Raw genomic sequence first — 16,607 nt, forward strand, 5'->3', positions numbered from 1 at the left:
TGAGCATTCAAAAATTGAGCTATTTTTATAGGGGAATTGAGAAAGCAGAAAGCAGGGTCAGTCAACACACGCTGAAGGAAAGACTCAACACACACTGAAGGAAAAAACTGGGGAGGTCATAAGCTTTCGCTTCAAGGTGATGTCGAGGCTCACAGTCTGCAAAATCTGGGAAAAGTGCCTGTTTTTTCAAATGCACAATTTTCAACAACAACAACAAAAAAAAATCACAAGGCATAGAAAGAAACATGGAAAGATGGCCCATTCAAAGGAAGCAAATAAATCAACAGAAATCATCGCAAAGCAAGCACAGACAACAAATCTACAATGTCAAATAATTGTATTAGATATGTCCAAAGAGCAAAAGGAAAAAAAACATGGACAAAAAAATAAGGAAATCAGGAAACAATATAAGAATATAGTAATAATGATGATAATGAGTAAAAGATATAAATTACTTTTTTTTTTTCCGGTATGTGGGCCTCTCACTGTTGTGGCCTCTCCCGTTGCGGAGCACAGGCTCCGGACGCACAGGCCCAGTGGCCATGGATCATGGGCCCAGCCGCTCCGCGGCATGTGGGATCTTCCCAGACCGGGGCACGAACCCGTTTCCCCTGCATCGGCAGGCGGACTCTCAACCACTGCGCCACCAGGGAAGCCCATAAATTACTTTTTAAAAAAGCAAAGCTGGAGGTGAAAAAAATAAGTGAAGAAATTCACTGAAGAGGTAAAATGACATATTTAACTAGATGTAAAAACAAGAGGCAAACTGGAAGACAGGACAATTGAAAATAAGGAATCCAACAAACAAAGAAAAAAGATTGAAGGAAAGTGAACACAGCCCATAGGATCTATAGGACACTGTGTCAGTGGACCACTGTGGGATCCTTATAAGGAGAAAAGATAGAGTAGTAGAAAGATTTGTTTGAAGATATAGGAAGACTTTCCACATTTGACAAAATAGACATATAAATACAAAAAGCTTAACAACTACAAGTAGGATAAACTCAGGGTGACCCACAACAAGACACATTATTATCAAACTGAACAAAGATAATGATGTAAAACTGAAAGCAGCAAGAGAGAAATTCCTGGACACATTTAAGGAAACCACAGTAAGATGATAAGCAGAAGCGTGGAGGATATAGGCAATTAGAAAAGTTGTCTGGGGCCTCCCTGGTGGCGCAGTGGTTGAGAGTCCGCCTGCCGATGCAGGGGATACGGGTTCGTGCCCCGGTCTGGGAGGATCCCATATGCCGCGGAGCGGCTGGGCCCGTGAGCCATGGCCGCTGGGCCTGCGCGTCCGGAGCCTGTGCTCCACAACGGGAGAGGCCACAACAGTGAGAGGCCCGCATACCGCAAAAAAAAAAAAAAAAAAAAAAAAAAAAAGAAAAGTTGTCTGAGGACGTTTCTTTCCTAGGACTGTGCTTGCTTTGATTCCTGTTACCAGTATATACAGCTGCCTTTAAACATCTTAATATAACTAAAGTCTCACCCTGGTTCTTTTCTGGACCATATTTTCTGTTATATTCATCTGCCTATAACCTCTTATTCCTGGCTGACAGCAGGACTGCAGACCCCCTGCAGCTCTAACATACTGTGGCACCAGCCCTGATATATGTGGCCTCAAAGCTGATATCCAAACTATACCATTAGTGGTGTGAGTCTGGCAAGACAAGAACCAGCCCTTAGGGTAGTCCCCAGATAAGCCAGAACACTGTAAGCAGGTTCCACTCATTACCTTTGCCTGAGAGAAGAAACGAGAATTGGCATTTTCTTCCCAAACACGCTGTGCTACATTGGAAAGGGTCTGGGATAAAGGTGAGCAAAATGGCATGAAATTTCCTTCTGTTTTGAATGCAGCTTTTCTTGATTAGACATGTACTTGGTTCTTAACTCATTTCTAAAGTTCTTATAAACTACTTTGATCTGTATATTATATACTTGATGTTTCCATGGGGGAAGAGAGCCTAGAGTTTCCTCGTCTGCCATCTTGTTGATTTCTCACTCTGAGGATTATTATCAGTGGCTCTGGTACACGACTGAAGTGAAGTTGGTAGCAATTCAAATTAGGTTGTTAAAACTTTAGGATCTTATATGTAATCCCCATGATAACCATACACACACAAAAAAAACCTATTAGATATACATAAAGGGAAATGAGAAGGGGTACAAAACATGTCAAACAACCAAAAAATCAACTAAATGTAAAAGAAAGGGGAAATGATGGGCAAAAATACCTGTAAGATACAGAGAAAACAAGTAACAAAACAGCAACAGAAAGCATCCTTGTAAGAAATTACTTTAAATGTAAAGAGACTAAACTCCCCAAAGACATGCACTGACAGAATGGATAACACAAAAACCAACAACATATTGTTCAGGAGACCCATTTTTGATCTAAAGACACAGATAGCTTGAAAGTAAAAGAAAAAATATTCTGTGGAAATAGTAACCAGAAGAGAGAAGGGAGACTATACAAGCCAAAAACCATCACAAAATACAAAGATTGATATATATGTAAATTTAATATTGACATATTGATGCAAAGTCTATTGATAAAAATGTCAATTCCTCAGAAAAATTTAACAATTATAAATACATTTGAACCAAACATAAGAGCTCTATAATATGTGAAGTAAACATTGATATGAGGTTTGCTATGGATTTTCAATACATGGACTTTAATATGATGAGGGATTTTATTTCTACTTAAGTACTTGAGTGTTTTGGCCATGATGGTGGTCAAATCATTTTTTCTTCGTGTGTTACTTTGCCACAGCTGCACTTAAAAAGTACCACAGTGTCTGCTGTTACATTTTTGGGTAGATTGCCTATTTCCTCTTCATTTATTTGGTCTTGTAGGTTCTTACCCTGCTCCTTCATCTGTGACATATTTTTTTGCCATCTTTTTTTTTAATGAGTGGGATTGTGTTCCTGTCTTACTGGTTGTTTGGCCTGAGGCTTCCAACACTGGAGTTTGTAGGCTATTGGGTAGAGCTGTCTTGGTGCTGAGATGAGGAACTCCATGAGACCTCACTCTGATGAATATTCCCTGGGGTCTGAGGTTCTCTGTTGGCGGGAATGTAAATTGATACAACCACTATGGAGAACAATATGTAAGTTCCTTAAAAAACTAAAAATAGAACAACATACGACCCAACAATCCCACTACTGGGCATATACTGTGAGAAAACCGTAATTCAAAAAGCGTCATGTACCACAATGTTCACTGAAGCTCTGTTTACAATAGCCAGGACACGGAAACAACCTAAGTGTCCATTGACAGATGAAAGGATAAAGACAGGTATGGCACATATATACAGTGGAATATTACTCAGCCATAAAAAGAAATGAAACTGAGTTACTTGTAGTGAGGTGGATGGACCTAGAGTCTGTCATACAAAGTAAAGTAAGTCAGAAAGAGGAAAACAAATACCGTATGCTAACACATATATATGGAATCTAAAAAAAAAAAGGCTCTGAAGAACCTAGGGGCAGGACAGGAATAAAGACACAGACGTAGAGAATGGACTTGAGGACACGGGGAGGGGAAAGGGTAAGCTGGAACAAAGTGAGAGAGAGGCATGGACTTATATACACTACCAAATGTAAAACGGATAGCTAGTGGGAAGCAGCCGCATAGCACAGGGAGATCAGCTCGGTGCTTTGTGACCACCTAGAGGGGTGGGATAGGGAGGGTGGGAGGGAGACGCAAGAGGGAGGGGATATGGGTATATATGGATACATATAGCTGATTCACTTTGTTATACAGCAGAAGCTAACACAACAATGTAAAGCAATTATACTCCAATAAAGATCTATTTAAAAAATACCACAGACTAGGGAGATTAAACAACAGAAAAGTATTTTTTCACAATTATGGAAGCTCAAGTCCTAGGTCAGGAGGGTTGTCAGCAGGGTTGATTTCTAGTTTATTTAGGTCTGGTTTAATCATTATTTCCTTCCTTCTGCTAGTTCTCATTTATTTGCTCCTCTTTTCTAGTTTTTTAAGTTGTAAGGTTTTGGTTTGTTGATTTGAGATATTTCTTCCTTTTTAAGGTAAGAGCTTATAGCCATTAATTTCTCTCTTAGTACATAGGAGGAAAACTTGCCACAACGTGGCAATGATGTTCTAGATATGACACCAAAAGCACAGGCCACAGAAGTAAAAAGGGAACAATCAACAGACCTCAAAGACAGCCCACTGAATGGGAGAAAGTATACCCAAACCATGTATCCAGTAAAGAATTAATATCCAAAGTATCTGAAGAACTCCTACAAGTCAAAAACAAACAAATCTGATTTTAAAACTGGCAAAGAACTTAAAGAAGATATACAAATAGCCATTAAGCTACATGAAAATATGATCACACTATGAATCCACAATGAATACTACTTTACATCCATTAGGATAATTATTGTGAAAGAAACAGAAAACAACAAGTTTTGGCAAAGACTGGGAGAAAATGGAACTTCAAGTGCACTGCTCACAGGAATGCAAAATTGTGCAGCTACTGCAGAAGAAAATATGATGGATTCTTTAAAAATTTACTGTTGAATTACCATATGATGAACCATTTCTATCTCTACGTATATACCCAAAATAAATGAAAGCAGGGACTGAAACAGGTATTTGTATAACAATTTTCTAGCAACATTATTCATGATAGCCAAAAGATGGATGCCACTCAAGTGTATATCGACAGATGAATGTATAAACAAAATGTGCTACATATGTACAGAGGAATATTGTTCAGCCTTAAAAAGAAAGGAAATTCTGATGCTACCAGCATGGATGAACGCTGAAGACATATGCTAAGTGAAATAATTCAGACACAAAAGGATAAATATTGTATGACTGCATTTATATGAGGTAGCCAAACTAGGCAATCTCATAGAAACGGAAAGTGCAACAGTGTTTACTAAGACCTGGTTTGGGAAGAACTGGGAGTTACTATTCAATGGGTACAGAGTTTCAGTTTGAGATGATGGAAAAGTTCTGGGGCTTCCCTGGTGGCGCAGTGGTTGAGAGTCCGCCTGCCGATGCAGGGGACACGGGTTCGTGCCCCGGTCCGGGAAGATCCCACATGCCGCAGAGCGGCTAGGCCCGTGAGCCATGGCCGCTGAGCCTGCGCGTCCGGAGCCTGTGCTCCTCAACGGGAGAGGCCACAACAGTGAGAGGCCCGCATACCGAAAAAAAAAAAAAAAGAAAAGTTCTGGAAATGTAATGGCAATGATTGTACAACATTATGAACGCACTTATTTAATGCCACTAAGTTATACACCTGAAAGGGTTAAATAGGTAAATTTTATGTTATATATTTGCCACAATAAAAAACTTAATAAAGCTTTAAAAGCTCAAAAGAATCCGTATTATACTTTACTGATTTTTTTGGTCTATTGCATGCATGCTCTTGAAAGCAGGGCTGTTTCTTTTCTGTGCTGTTGCATGTGCAATCAGTGGTACATAACAGGTGTTCAATAAATACTTGAGGAAAGAATAAATATGGAGAGTAGGTACTGGTATCTATAAAAATTAAAGAAATCTATATATTGTCCCTGCTATCAATAAATGTATGATCCATTGAGCAGATCAGTTACACACATTAAATACCTAAAGAATTCCGAAGAAACATGAAAACAATATGCAACAGCGTAGTATTGACTGTGATATGTAAATACTCATGGAATTCAGGATGAATTACTATGGGAAAATCATCATGAAGAAAATCTGAGTAATGTGTGACATAAAAGGAAAAAGAGTGCAGTCTGAAATGGCATAGAGTGGGCAAAAAGCAAATGTATAAATTCAGGAGAAAAGTTTAAAGTGGCACCAAAAAGACTAGGGGGTTAGGGGAAGCCATAAAAAGGCTATTAGATCTATTTAGCTAATAGCAGGTCTGAAAGTTAGGATAAAATACCTAGGTTTGCACTGATGAGTCAGAAAAAAGATACAGCATCCTAAGCAAAGTGATGACCTAAGGAAAAGATGTTTAAGGGAATCAATCTGAGGCTGAAATGAAAAATAAACTAATGTGGGTGGAACATAAAGGCAACTTATGCATAATGATCCATTAAAGATATACTGAAGCCTATGGATCCTCTCCCCAAGAAAAAAATACATGTACTTTGGCATATGATTATCAGGTTGAGGACCTCAGACCGAGGCTAAAGAATTGGCTGTGAACACAGAATGGCATGATTAAATCTTGGAGTTTACAATAAAGTAATGTAAAAAAACCTTAAAATCAGACACTTTTACTAAGGATCCATTCACATAAATCAAATAGGACTAAAACTGACCGATATTTTGATTTTTAGATCTATAAACTGTTTTCTCTCTAGGGACATGGTATCCTAGGACTGCTTCAGGATTTTTAGCAAAGACTAAAATTCACAACTTCATGTTTTCTTTTAAAACCATAAAACTAGCATCAAAATAAATGACAGTGTTGGATTATGATACAAAGGAGAGGAAAACAAAGCTGTGATTCCAAACTTGTAACAAAAAATTTACTTTTAAAAATTAAGGGGGACGATCTCCCCCCAAGACACTTATTAACTACAAGGGAAAACTATTAATTTTATTGTGGAGAAACGTTGACAGACATCATTTTAACAACATGAATAAAGCTGACTTCTTTAGCAGTATAGCAAATTCACAACGTGTGTCTCCTGATAGTATACATATAACTCAATGTCACTTCTAGATATTTCTGCCAAAAACACAAACCTGAATCTAATGAGGAAGAATCAGACAAAGCCACATGGAGGGACATCCTACAAAATAATGGGCCTGAATTTGGCAAACATGTTAAGGTCATAAAAGACAAAAACGCTCCAGAATAATGAGGATAAAGGGACTTGAGAGATAAAAGCAAAGCATAAACCTTTACTGGAACCTTGATAAACATTTTTTTCTTTTTCTTTAAACCATATTTGTGTTTCAATTGGTTAAATTTAAATATGTCTATAGATTTGATAATAGTACTAATTAGTTAATTTTCTGGTTTTGATTACTCATATGGTAATGAGGCAGAATCATTGTTTTTAGGAAAATACACTGAAGAATTTTACTAGAAAAGGGTATGATATCTATAATGTATTCTCAAACAAATCAGAAAAGAAATTATATCATGTTAAGTAAATGGAACACTTGATTGTTAACTGGATCCCAAATAAACAACAAAAGAAACAAACCAAAATGCAACTAAATAGTAAACAAAGAGGACTTCAAAGGAAATACCTAACTTTTCAAAAATACTTATGAAGCTGTGGACTAAGGATGCCACCTGCCATATCAGTGAACAACAGCCATCAGCCACTACAGCTGCCCCCAATGCTGAGCCCTGAGAGAGAGCTCAAGATAAAAACAGGAAGCCCACCATCAAGACCTCAGCCACTACAGCCGCCCCCAGTGGTGCACCCAGAGGGGACTCAGGATGGGAAAGAACATGATTCTGACCCTAGATAGCTAAGGTGCACATCAAAGGAGTGCTTTCAGCGAGCCCAGACTCTTGTATCTTCCCATATGTACAAAAGTGCTAAATTCATTCATTTGAGATGTCCGGTTTTCTATAATTAACTTGCAGGAGTGGTGGAGGCAAGTCCTTGTACTGTGCAACCATCCCTATACAGAAACCCACTCATTTCAATGAAAGCTTGCTCTGCTGGGAACATGAATAAGTTCTGAGCATTGTGGTGGCTTTACACTACCAGAGGGAAAACCCAAGACATGTAAAAGGAGCTAAAACGACTTTCGGGCAAAATCCCGGAGGAGTTAGACTCACAAGCAGCACACTGGCCCACCCCACAATTTCACTAGAAAATTTTATCCCCAATAAATTCAACTTTAAAATGGGAAACAGACACCCTCAAACAGAGAAACATGGAGTGTCAGAAAGCCAGCCTCCACACTAACACCCTAGCCAGATTCATGTACAATATGTTTGGAGCTCACACTTGCAAGGACCAACAGAATTAGGGAAATTACACTAAAAGATCTCAACCTTAAATGGCCAAATTGGGTCTGTTTTGACCTTTGAAAACTGGGGGGGGCGTGCATATGCAGGTAGAAAAAGATCAAACAGAAATGGAATGCTTGTTTCAATTGCTATTTAGAAGCTTCTAAAAGGGGAAATGATAAAGTAACGTCTTCGCAAAAAATCAACAAAAGGTTGCTCAAAATGATACTAGAATTTTTAAAAGCCACTAGCGTTGACCTTGTCTCTCACTCTGTTCCTTCTTTATATCCTCCTTTATCCGAACTGCCTAACCCAGACGCACTCTCTCTCTCTTCCACCAGCCCATTCTCCTGCTGCTTCCCCTTCCCCAGGAAAGGAAGACATAAGATCAGAAGTATTCATAGCTCCCTTGAAGGAGAAACCTATTACAGGAAGAGGTGAACTGTACTCTGCGCTTACGTACACATCCTGGACCCGAGCAGAACTTAGTTTTAGCTAAGGACTTTCTCGAATCTAGTCAAGATCCATTGGGATTTGCTAAGGAATTTGAGCTAATCGTCCAAACCTATGAGCCCACGTTTTCAGATTTATATCAATTAATACAGCTATTAGTTTCTAAAAGTCAAACAAAGGAATAAGTAGAGAAAGCAGGATGGAGAGACCCCTTAACAAATTTTGATTTATACAGCCCACAGGCTCAAGGTGAATGCAAGGAGTTAGCTCATAAATTACTCAGAATTATCACAGAGCTTTTTCCAAAAACTGCTGACTGGTCAAAGATTCAGCAATGTAAACAAACACGAGATGAATCAATCCTGGATTACTATGAGAGGTTCAAGGAAACTTTTAAACAATATTCCAGCATGACACCTGAATCATTCTTTAACCACCAAGATGATTCTTTGCTTAACTCCATCTTTTTAGAAGGTCTGGATGAGGAATCGGCTACTCTAAACGACATGATTTAGGCATGTTAATCATTTAGACATGATTTGTCTGTATCACATACAAATGCCCTTGTCATGTTGGCTGACCAACTTTTCAAAAGTATTAAAAAGAAAAAGGTGCCTCTATAAAAATTATGAACATTCAGTTGCAACAATTAAATAATCAATGTCAGTCTGAAGTTAACCCAACCCTATTCAATCCGCGACTGGTAAATTCTGAAATTTGCTTTTACTGAAAACAACCGGGTCATTACTGGGGAAACTGCAAGAAAAGAAAAGAGGGACCTAGAAGGGAAACCAGATATAGACTGTAATTTCAAGTTAAACAAGAGGAAGCCTGATCTGAGGGAACACGGGGAGTCTTTCCCCTTCTCCTCTCGAACACCCTGGAAGAAATAGAAATTATTATATGAGGAGAAAATAATTAAAGCAGTAATAGATACAGGGGCTACCTTTTACATTTTGAACCCTATCAAAATTAAAGGCTCTCTCTCTCTAATACCTCGGTACAGACGGTAGGCGTTTCTAATGCAAATATTAAGACCCTTAAATCATTACCTTTAGAATTATAATTAGGAGAACTTAAACGAAGGCACTCCTTTTTCCTAGTAGAAAATACCCCTATGCACCTGATCGGTATAGATTTATTAGAAACTTATGATGCTCGTATTTCTTTTACTGTTAAGGGAGAAATGGTTTTAGCCCTAAAAGATTGCTCAGATTTCTTCATCATATAAAGTTTGTGACTGAGAGTGATGCTGAACAAGAAAAACTGCCAGGCTTAGTACCTGAAGAATTGGGGTCACTTGATCCTATTGACATAGGGAAAATATATTCTGCAGCAGCCATTAAAATTACCACAGACCAAAATAAACCCCTGTCCAATATTAGTCAATACCTATCAAGGCGGGAAGCCACAGAAGAAACAGAACTTTTGATATCAGCTTGATTAAGAAAGGGCTTATTGTGCCTTACACTAGTCATTGTGACACTCCCATTCTGCCAGTTAAAAATCTAATGGCAAGAGTTGGAGTTTTGTACAAGATCTGAGATCTATCAGTGCTACTATCTTCCTTGCTATTCTGCAGTGCCAAATACCCATACCTTACTGTCCTATATCCCTAAAAGAGTGACTTCTTTACTGTGAAAGATTTCTGCAGTGCATTCTTTAGTATCCCTGTACATCCTGACGCCCAGTATCTTTTTGCCTTTGCTTGGAATGAACTATAATATACATGGACTATGATGCCACAGGGCTACACTGAAAGCCCCACTTACTTTCCCCAGATATTAAAAGTGTACTTACAGGGAAGACCTTCAAGACGGCGGAGGAGTAAGACGTGGAGATCAACTTCCTCCCCAGAGATACATCAAAAATACATCTACCTGTGGAACAGCTCCTACAGAACACCTACTGAACGCTGGCAGAAGACCTCAGACTTCCCAAACGGCAAGAAACACCCCACATACCTGGGTAGGGAAAAAGAAAAAAGAAAAAACAGCGACAAAAGGATAGGGGTGGGACCTGAAACTCGGTGAGAGAGCTGTGAAGGAGGAAAAGATTCCATCCACACCCTAGGAAGCCCCTTCACTGGCGGAGATGCAGGTGGGCAGTGGGGTGAAGCTTCGGAGCCATGAAGGAGAGTGCAGTAATAGGGGTGCAGAGGGCAAAGCAGAGAGATTCCCGCACAGAGGATCGGTGCCGAGCAGCACTCACCAGCCCGAGAGGCTTGTCTGCTCACCCACGGGGGCCAGTGAGGGCTGGGAGCTGAGGCTCTGGCTTCGGAGGGCAGGTCCCAGGGAGAGGGCAGGGGTTGGCTGCGTGAACACAGCCTGCAGGGGGCTAGTGTGCCACAGCTAGCCGGGAGGGAATCTGGGAAAAAGTCTGGACCTGCATAAGAGGCAAGTGACCATTGTTTTGGGGTGTGCGAGGAGAGGGGATTCAGAGCACCGGCTAAACGAGCTCCAGAGACGGGCACGAGGCTCGGCTAATAGCGCAGACCCCAGGGACGGGCATGAGACGCTAAGGCTGCTGCGGCCGCCACCAAGAAGCCTGTGTACGAGCACAGGTCACTATCCACACCCCCCCTTCCGGGAGCCTGTGCAGCCCGCCACTGGCAGGGTCCCGTGATCCAGGGACAACTTCCCCGGGAGAATGCATGGCGCGCCTCAGGCTGCTGCAACGTCACGCCGGCCTCTGCCGCCGTAGGATCGGCCCGCATCCGTACCCCTCCCTCCCCGCACTGGCCTGAGGGAGCCAGAGCCCCCGAATCAGCTGCTCCTTTAACCCCGTCCTGTCTGAGCAAAGAACAGACACCAGAGGGCGACCTACGTGCAGATGCAGGGCCAAAGCCGAACCCCAGGAGCTGTGCAAACAAAGAAGAGAAAGGGAAATCTCTCCCGCAGCCTCAGGAGCAGAGGATTAAATCTCCAGTCAACTTGATGTACCTGCATCTGTGGAATAACTGAATAGACAATGAATCATCCCAAATTGAGGCGGTGGACTTGGAGAGCAACTGTAGACTTGGGGTGTGCTTTCTGCACCTAATTTCTTTCTGGTTTTATGTTCATCTTAGTTTAGTACTTAGAGTTTATTATAATTGGTAGATTTATTTATTTGGTTGCTCTCTTCCTTTTTTTATATATAGATATATATTTTTTTCCTTTTTCTCTTTTTGTGAGTGTGTACGTGTATGCTTCTTGGTGTGATTTTCTCTGTATAGCTTTACTTTTATCATTTGTCCTAGGGTTCTGTCTGTCTTTTAGTATCAGTTTTAGCACTTGCTATCATTGGTGGATGTGTTTTTTTGGTTTGGTTATGCTTTTCTTTCTTTCTTTTTTTATTTTTCTCTTTTTAATTACTTTATAATTTTTTCAATTTTTAATATTTTTTTAATTTTAATAACTTTCCCTCCCTCCCTCCCTCCCTCTCTCTCTCTTTTCTTTCTTTCTTTTTTTTCTCCTGAGCTGTGTGGCTGACAGGGCCTTGGTGCTCTGGCCACGTGTAAGGCCTGTGCCTCTGAGGTGGGAGAGCTGAGTTTAGTACACTGGTCCACCAGAGACCTCCCGGCTCCATGTAATATCAAACGGTGAAAGCTCTCCCAGAGATCTCCATCTCAATGCTAAGACCCAGCTCCACTCAGTGGCCAACAAGCTACAGTGCTGGACACCCCATGCCAAACAACTAGCAAGACAGGAACACAACCCCACCCATTAGCAGAGAGGCTGCCTACAATCATACTAAGTTCACACACAACCCAAAACACACCAGCAGACGTGGACCTGCCCACCAGAAAGACAAGATCCAGCCTCATCCACCAGAACACAGGTACCAGTCCCCTATACCAGGAAGCCTACACAGCCCACTGAACCAACCGTACCCAGTGTGGGCAGATACAAAAGACAACAGGAACTATGAACCTGCAGCCTGAGAAAAGGAGACCCCAAACACAGTGAGTTAAGCAAAATGAAGACAGAGACAGAGAAACACACAGCAGATGAAGGAGCAAAGTAAAAAACCCACCAGACCAAACAAATGAAAAGGAAAGAGGCAGTCTACCTGAATAAGAATTCAGAGATGGACTTAATTGATATTTATAGGACATTCCATCCAAAAACAACAAAATACACTTTCTTCTCTAGTGCTCATGGAACATTCTCCTGGATAGATCATATCTTGGGTCACAAATCAAGCCTTGGTAAATTTAAGAAAACTGAAATCATATTAAGAATATTTTCTGACCACAATGCTACAAGACTAGATATCAATTACAGGAAAAAATATGTAGAAAATAGAAACACATGGAGGCTAAACAATACACTACTTAATAGACAGAGATCACTGAAGAAATCAAAGAGGAAATTAAAAAATACCTAGAAACAAATAACAATGAAAACACGATGATCCAAAACCTATGGGATGCAGCAAAAGCAGTTCTAAGAGGGAAGTTTATAACAATTCAATCCTACGTCAAGAAATAAGAAACACCCCAAATAAACAACCTAAGCTTACACCTAAAGCAATTAGAGAGAGAAGAACAAAAAAACCCCAAAGTTAGCAGGAGGGAGGAAATCATAAAGATCAGATCAGAAATAAATGAAAAAGAAATGAATGAGAAACAATAGCAAAGATCAAAAAAACTAAAAGCTGGTTCTTTGAGAAGATGCACAAAATTGATAAACCATTAGCCAGACTCATCAAGAATAAAAGGCAGAAGACTCCAATCAATAGAATTAGAAATGAAAAAGGAGAAGTAACAACTGACACTGCAGAAATTCAAAGGATCATGAGAAATCACTATAAGCAACTATATGCCAATAAAATGGACAAACAGGAAGAAATGGACAAATTCTTAGAAAAGCACAACCTTCTGAGACTGAACCAGGAAGAAACAGAAAATATAAACAGACCACTCACAAGCACTGAAATTGAAAGTGTGATTAAAAATCTTCCAACAGGGCTTCCCTGGTGGCGCAGTGGTTGAGAGTCCGCCTGCCGATGCAGGGGACACGGGTTCGTGCCCCGGTCCGGGAGGATCCCACGTGCCGCGGAGCGGCTGGGCCCGTGAGCCATGGCTGCTGAGCCTGCGCGTCCGGAGCCTGTGCTCCGCAACGGGAGAGACCACAACAATGAGAGGCCCACATACCGGAAAAAAAAAAAAAAAAAAATCTTCCAACAAACAAAAGCACAGAACAGATGGCTTCAGGTGGCTTCACAGGACCAGATGGCTTAACAGGCGAGTTCTACCATTTAGAGAAGAACTAACACCTATCCTTCTCAAACTCTTCCAAAATACAGCAGAGGGACAAACACTCCCAAACTCATTCTACCAGGTTACCATCATCCTGATACCAAAACCAGACAAAGATGTCACAAAGAAAGAAAACTACAGGCCAATATCACTGATGAACATATGAAAAAATCCTCCACAAAATACTAGCAAAGGGCGCGCCGGCCCAAACGAGCCGGCCGGCCGGCCTGGCTCCCCTCCCCGGCCCCGACGGGCGGGCGGGCTGCCCTGAGGAGGCGGGGAGGGGAGGGCTGGGCCGGCCGGCGGGCAGACGACGATGCCGAACTTCTGCGCGGCCCCCAACTGCACGCGGAAGAGCACGCAGTCGGACCTGGCCTTTTTCAGGTTCCCGCGGGATCCAGCCAGATGCCAGAAGTGGGTGGAGAATTGTAGGAGAGCAGACTTAGAAGATAAAACACCTGATCAACTAAATAAACATTATCGATTGTGTGCCAAACACTTTGAGACTTCTATGATCTGTAGAACTAGCCCTTATAGGACAGTTCTTCGAGATAATGCAATACCAACAATATTTGATCTTACCAGCCATTTGAATAATCCACACAGTAGACACAGAAAACGAATAAAAGAATTGAGTGAAGATGAAATCAGGACACTGAAACAGAAAAAAATTGATGAAACTTCTGAACAGGACCCAAAACATAAGGAAATAAACAACAGCAATGCTCAGAACCCCAGTGCAGAAGAAGGGGGTGAAGAGCAGGATGAAGACATTTTACCTTTAACCCTTGAAGAGAAGGAAAACAAAGAATACTTAAAATCTTTATTTGAAATTTTGATTCTTATGGGAAAACAGAACATACCTCTGGATGGACATGAAGCTGATGAAATCCCAGAAGGTCTCTTTACTCCTGATAACTTTCAAGCACTGCTGGAGTGCCGGATCAATTCTGGTGAAGAGGTTCTGAGAAAGCGCTTTGAGACAACAGCAGTTAACACATTGTTCTGTTCAAAAACACAGCAGAAACAGATGCTAGAGATCTGTGAGAGCTGCATTCGGGAAGAAACCCTCAGGGAAGTGAGAGACTCTCACTTCTTTTCCATCGTCACTGACGATGTGGTGGACATAGCAGGGGAAGAGCACCTGCCTGTGTTGGTGAGGTTTGTTGACGAAGCTCACAACCTGAGAGAGGAATTTGTGGGCTTCCTGCCTTATGAAGCTGATGCAGAAATTTTGGCTGTGAAATTTCACACTACGATAACTGAGAAGTGGGGATTAAACATGGAGTACTGTCGTGGCCAGGCTTACATTGTGTCCAGTGGATTTTCTTCCAAAATGAAAGTTGTTGCTTCTAGACTTTTAGAGAAATATCCCCAAGCTATCTACACACTCTGCTCTTCCTGTGCCTTAAATATGTGGTTGGCAAAATCAGTGCCTGTTATGGGGGTATCTGTCACGTTAGGAACAATTGAGGAAGTTTGTTCTTTTTTCCATCGATCACCACAACTGCTTTTAGAACTTGACAATGTAATTTCTGTCCTATTTCAGAACAATGAAGAAAGGGGCAAAGAACTGAAGGAAATTTGCCATTCTCAGTGGACAGGCAGGCATGATGCTTTTGAAATCTTAGTGGACCTCCTACAAGCACTTGTTTTATGTTTAGATGGTATAAATAGTGACACAAATGTTAGATGGAATAACTGTATAGCTGGCCGAGCATTTGTACTCTGTAGTGCAGTAACAGATTTTGATTTCATCGTTACCATTGTTGTTCTTAAAAATGTTCTATCTTTTACAAGAGCCTTTGGGAAAAATCTTCAGGGGCAAACTTCTGATGTCTTCTTTGCAGCCAGTAGCTTGACTGCAGTGCTGCATTCACTAAATGAAGTGATGGAAAATATCGAAGTTTATCATGAATTTTGGTTTGAGGAAGCCACAAATTTGGCAGCCAAACTTGATATTCAGATGAAACTCCCAGGGAAATTTCGCAGAGCTCAGCACAGTAACCTGGAATCTCAGCTAACCTCTGAGAGTTACTATAAAGAAACTCTAAGTGTTCCAACAGTGGAACACATTATTCAGGAACTGAAAGATATATTCTCAGAACAACACCTCAAAGCTCTTAAATGCTTATCTCTGGTACCCTCTGTCATGGGACAGCTTAAATTCAATACATCAGAGGAGCATCATGCTGACATGTACAGAAGTGATTTACCTAATCCTGACACACTCTCTGCTGAGCTGCATTGTTGGAGAATCAAGTGGAAACACAGAGGGAAAGATATAGAACTTCCATCCACTATTTATGAAGCCCTTCATCTGCCAGACATCAAGTTTTTTCCTAATGTTTATGCATTGCTGAAGGTCCTGTGTATTCTTCCTGTGATGAAGGTTGAGAATGAACGCTATGAAAATGGACGAAAGCGTCTCAAAGCATACCTGAGGAACACTTTGACAGACCAAAGGTCAAGTAACTTGGCTTTGCTTAACATAAATTTTGATATAAAACACGATTTGGATTTAATGGTGGATACATATATCAAACTCTATACAAGTAAGTCAGAGCTTCCTACAGATAATTCAGAAACCATTGAAAATACCTAAGAGACTTTTAAAATAGGCTTTCTCTTATATTTGATATTTGAAAAAATCTGTAGGAAATTTGAAAATATCTTACAGAAAAGTTGTAAGGTGTACGTAGGCCACTTAATCACTGAATATCTTGACCTGTAGGCCTCCCATTGAGTACATTAGTCATTGATAATCTGCCTGTTTAAATGGCCCGTTTGAAGTCCCATGCTTTGGAGACCTAACTGTTCTTCCAGAAGATAGCATTGAAAGTACCATGTTACACTCTGTGTGATCTCTGCTAATGGCACTTTGAAATTGTATTAAGTCATTTTAGATATAACATTTGTCACTGTGGATCCAATTGTCAGGTACT

At 40.8% G+C, this 16,607-nt stretch overlaps 1 protein-coding gene across 1 annotated transcript in view; it reads right to left on the reverse strand.

Annotated features, from left to right (window-relative positions):
• Window positions 1-16,607, reverse strand: part of LOC308609717 (protein WWC3-like) — a gene marked incomplete at both ends in the record, with an annotated part of 109,169 nt that overhangs the window by 9,469 nt on the left and 83,093 nt on the right. Inside the window, 5 exon segments of the mRNA XM_081223428.1 lie at window positions 1,739-1,807; window positions 13,849-14,103; window positions 14,245-14,317; window positions 14,526-14,637; window positions 15,054-15,202. Coding sequence (XP_081079554.1) covers window positions 1,739-1,807; window positions 13,849-14,103; window positions 14,245-14,317; window positions 14,526-14,637; window positions 15,054-15,202 — 658 coding nt within the window.

The sequence above is a fragment of the Mesoplodon bidens genome, assembly GCF_964165515.1.
Source record: "Mesoplodon bidens genome assembly, chromosome: Y".
In the NCBI taxonomy this organism is placed as follows: domain Eukaryota; kingdom Metazoa; phylum Chordata; class Mammalia; order Artiodactyla; family Ziphiidae; genus Mesoplodon; species Mesoplodon bidens.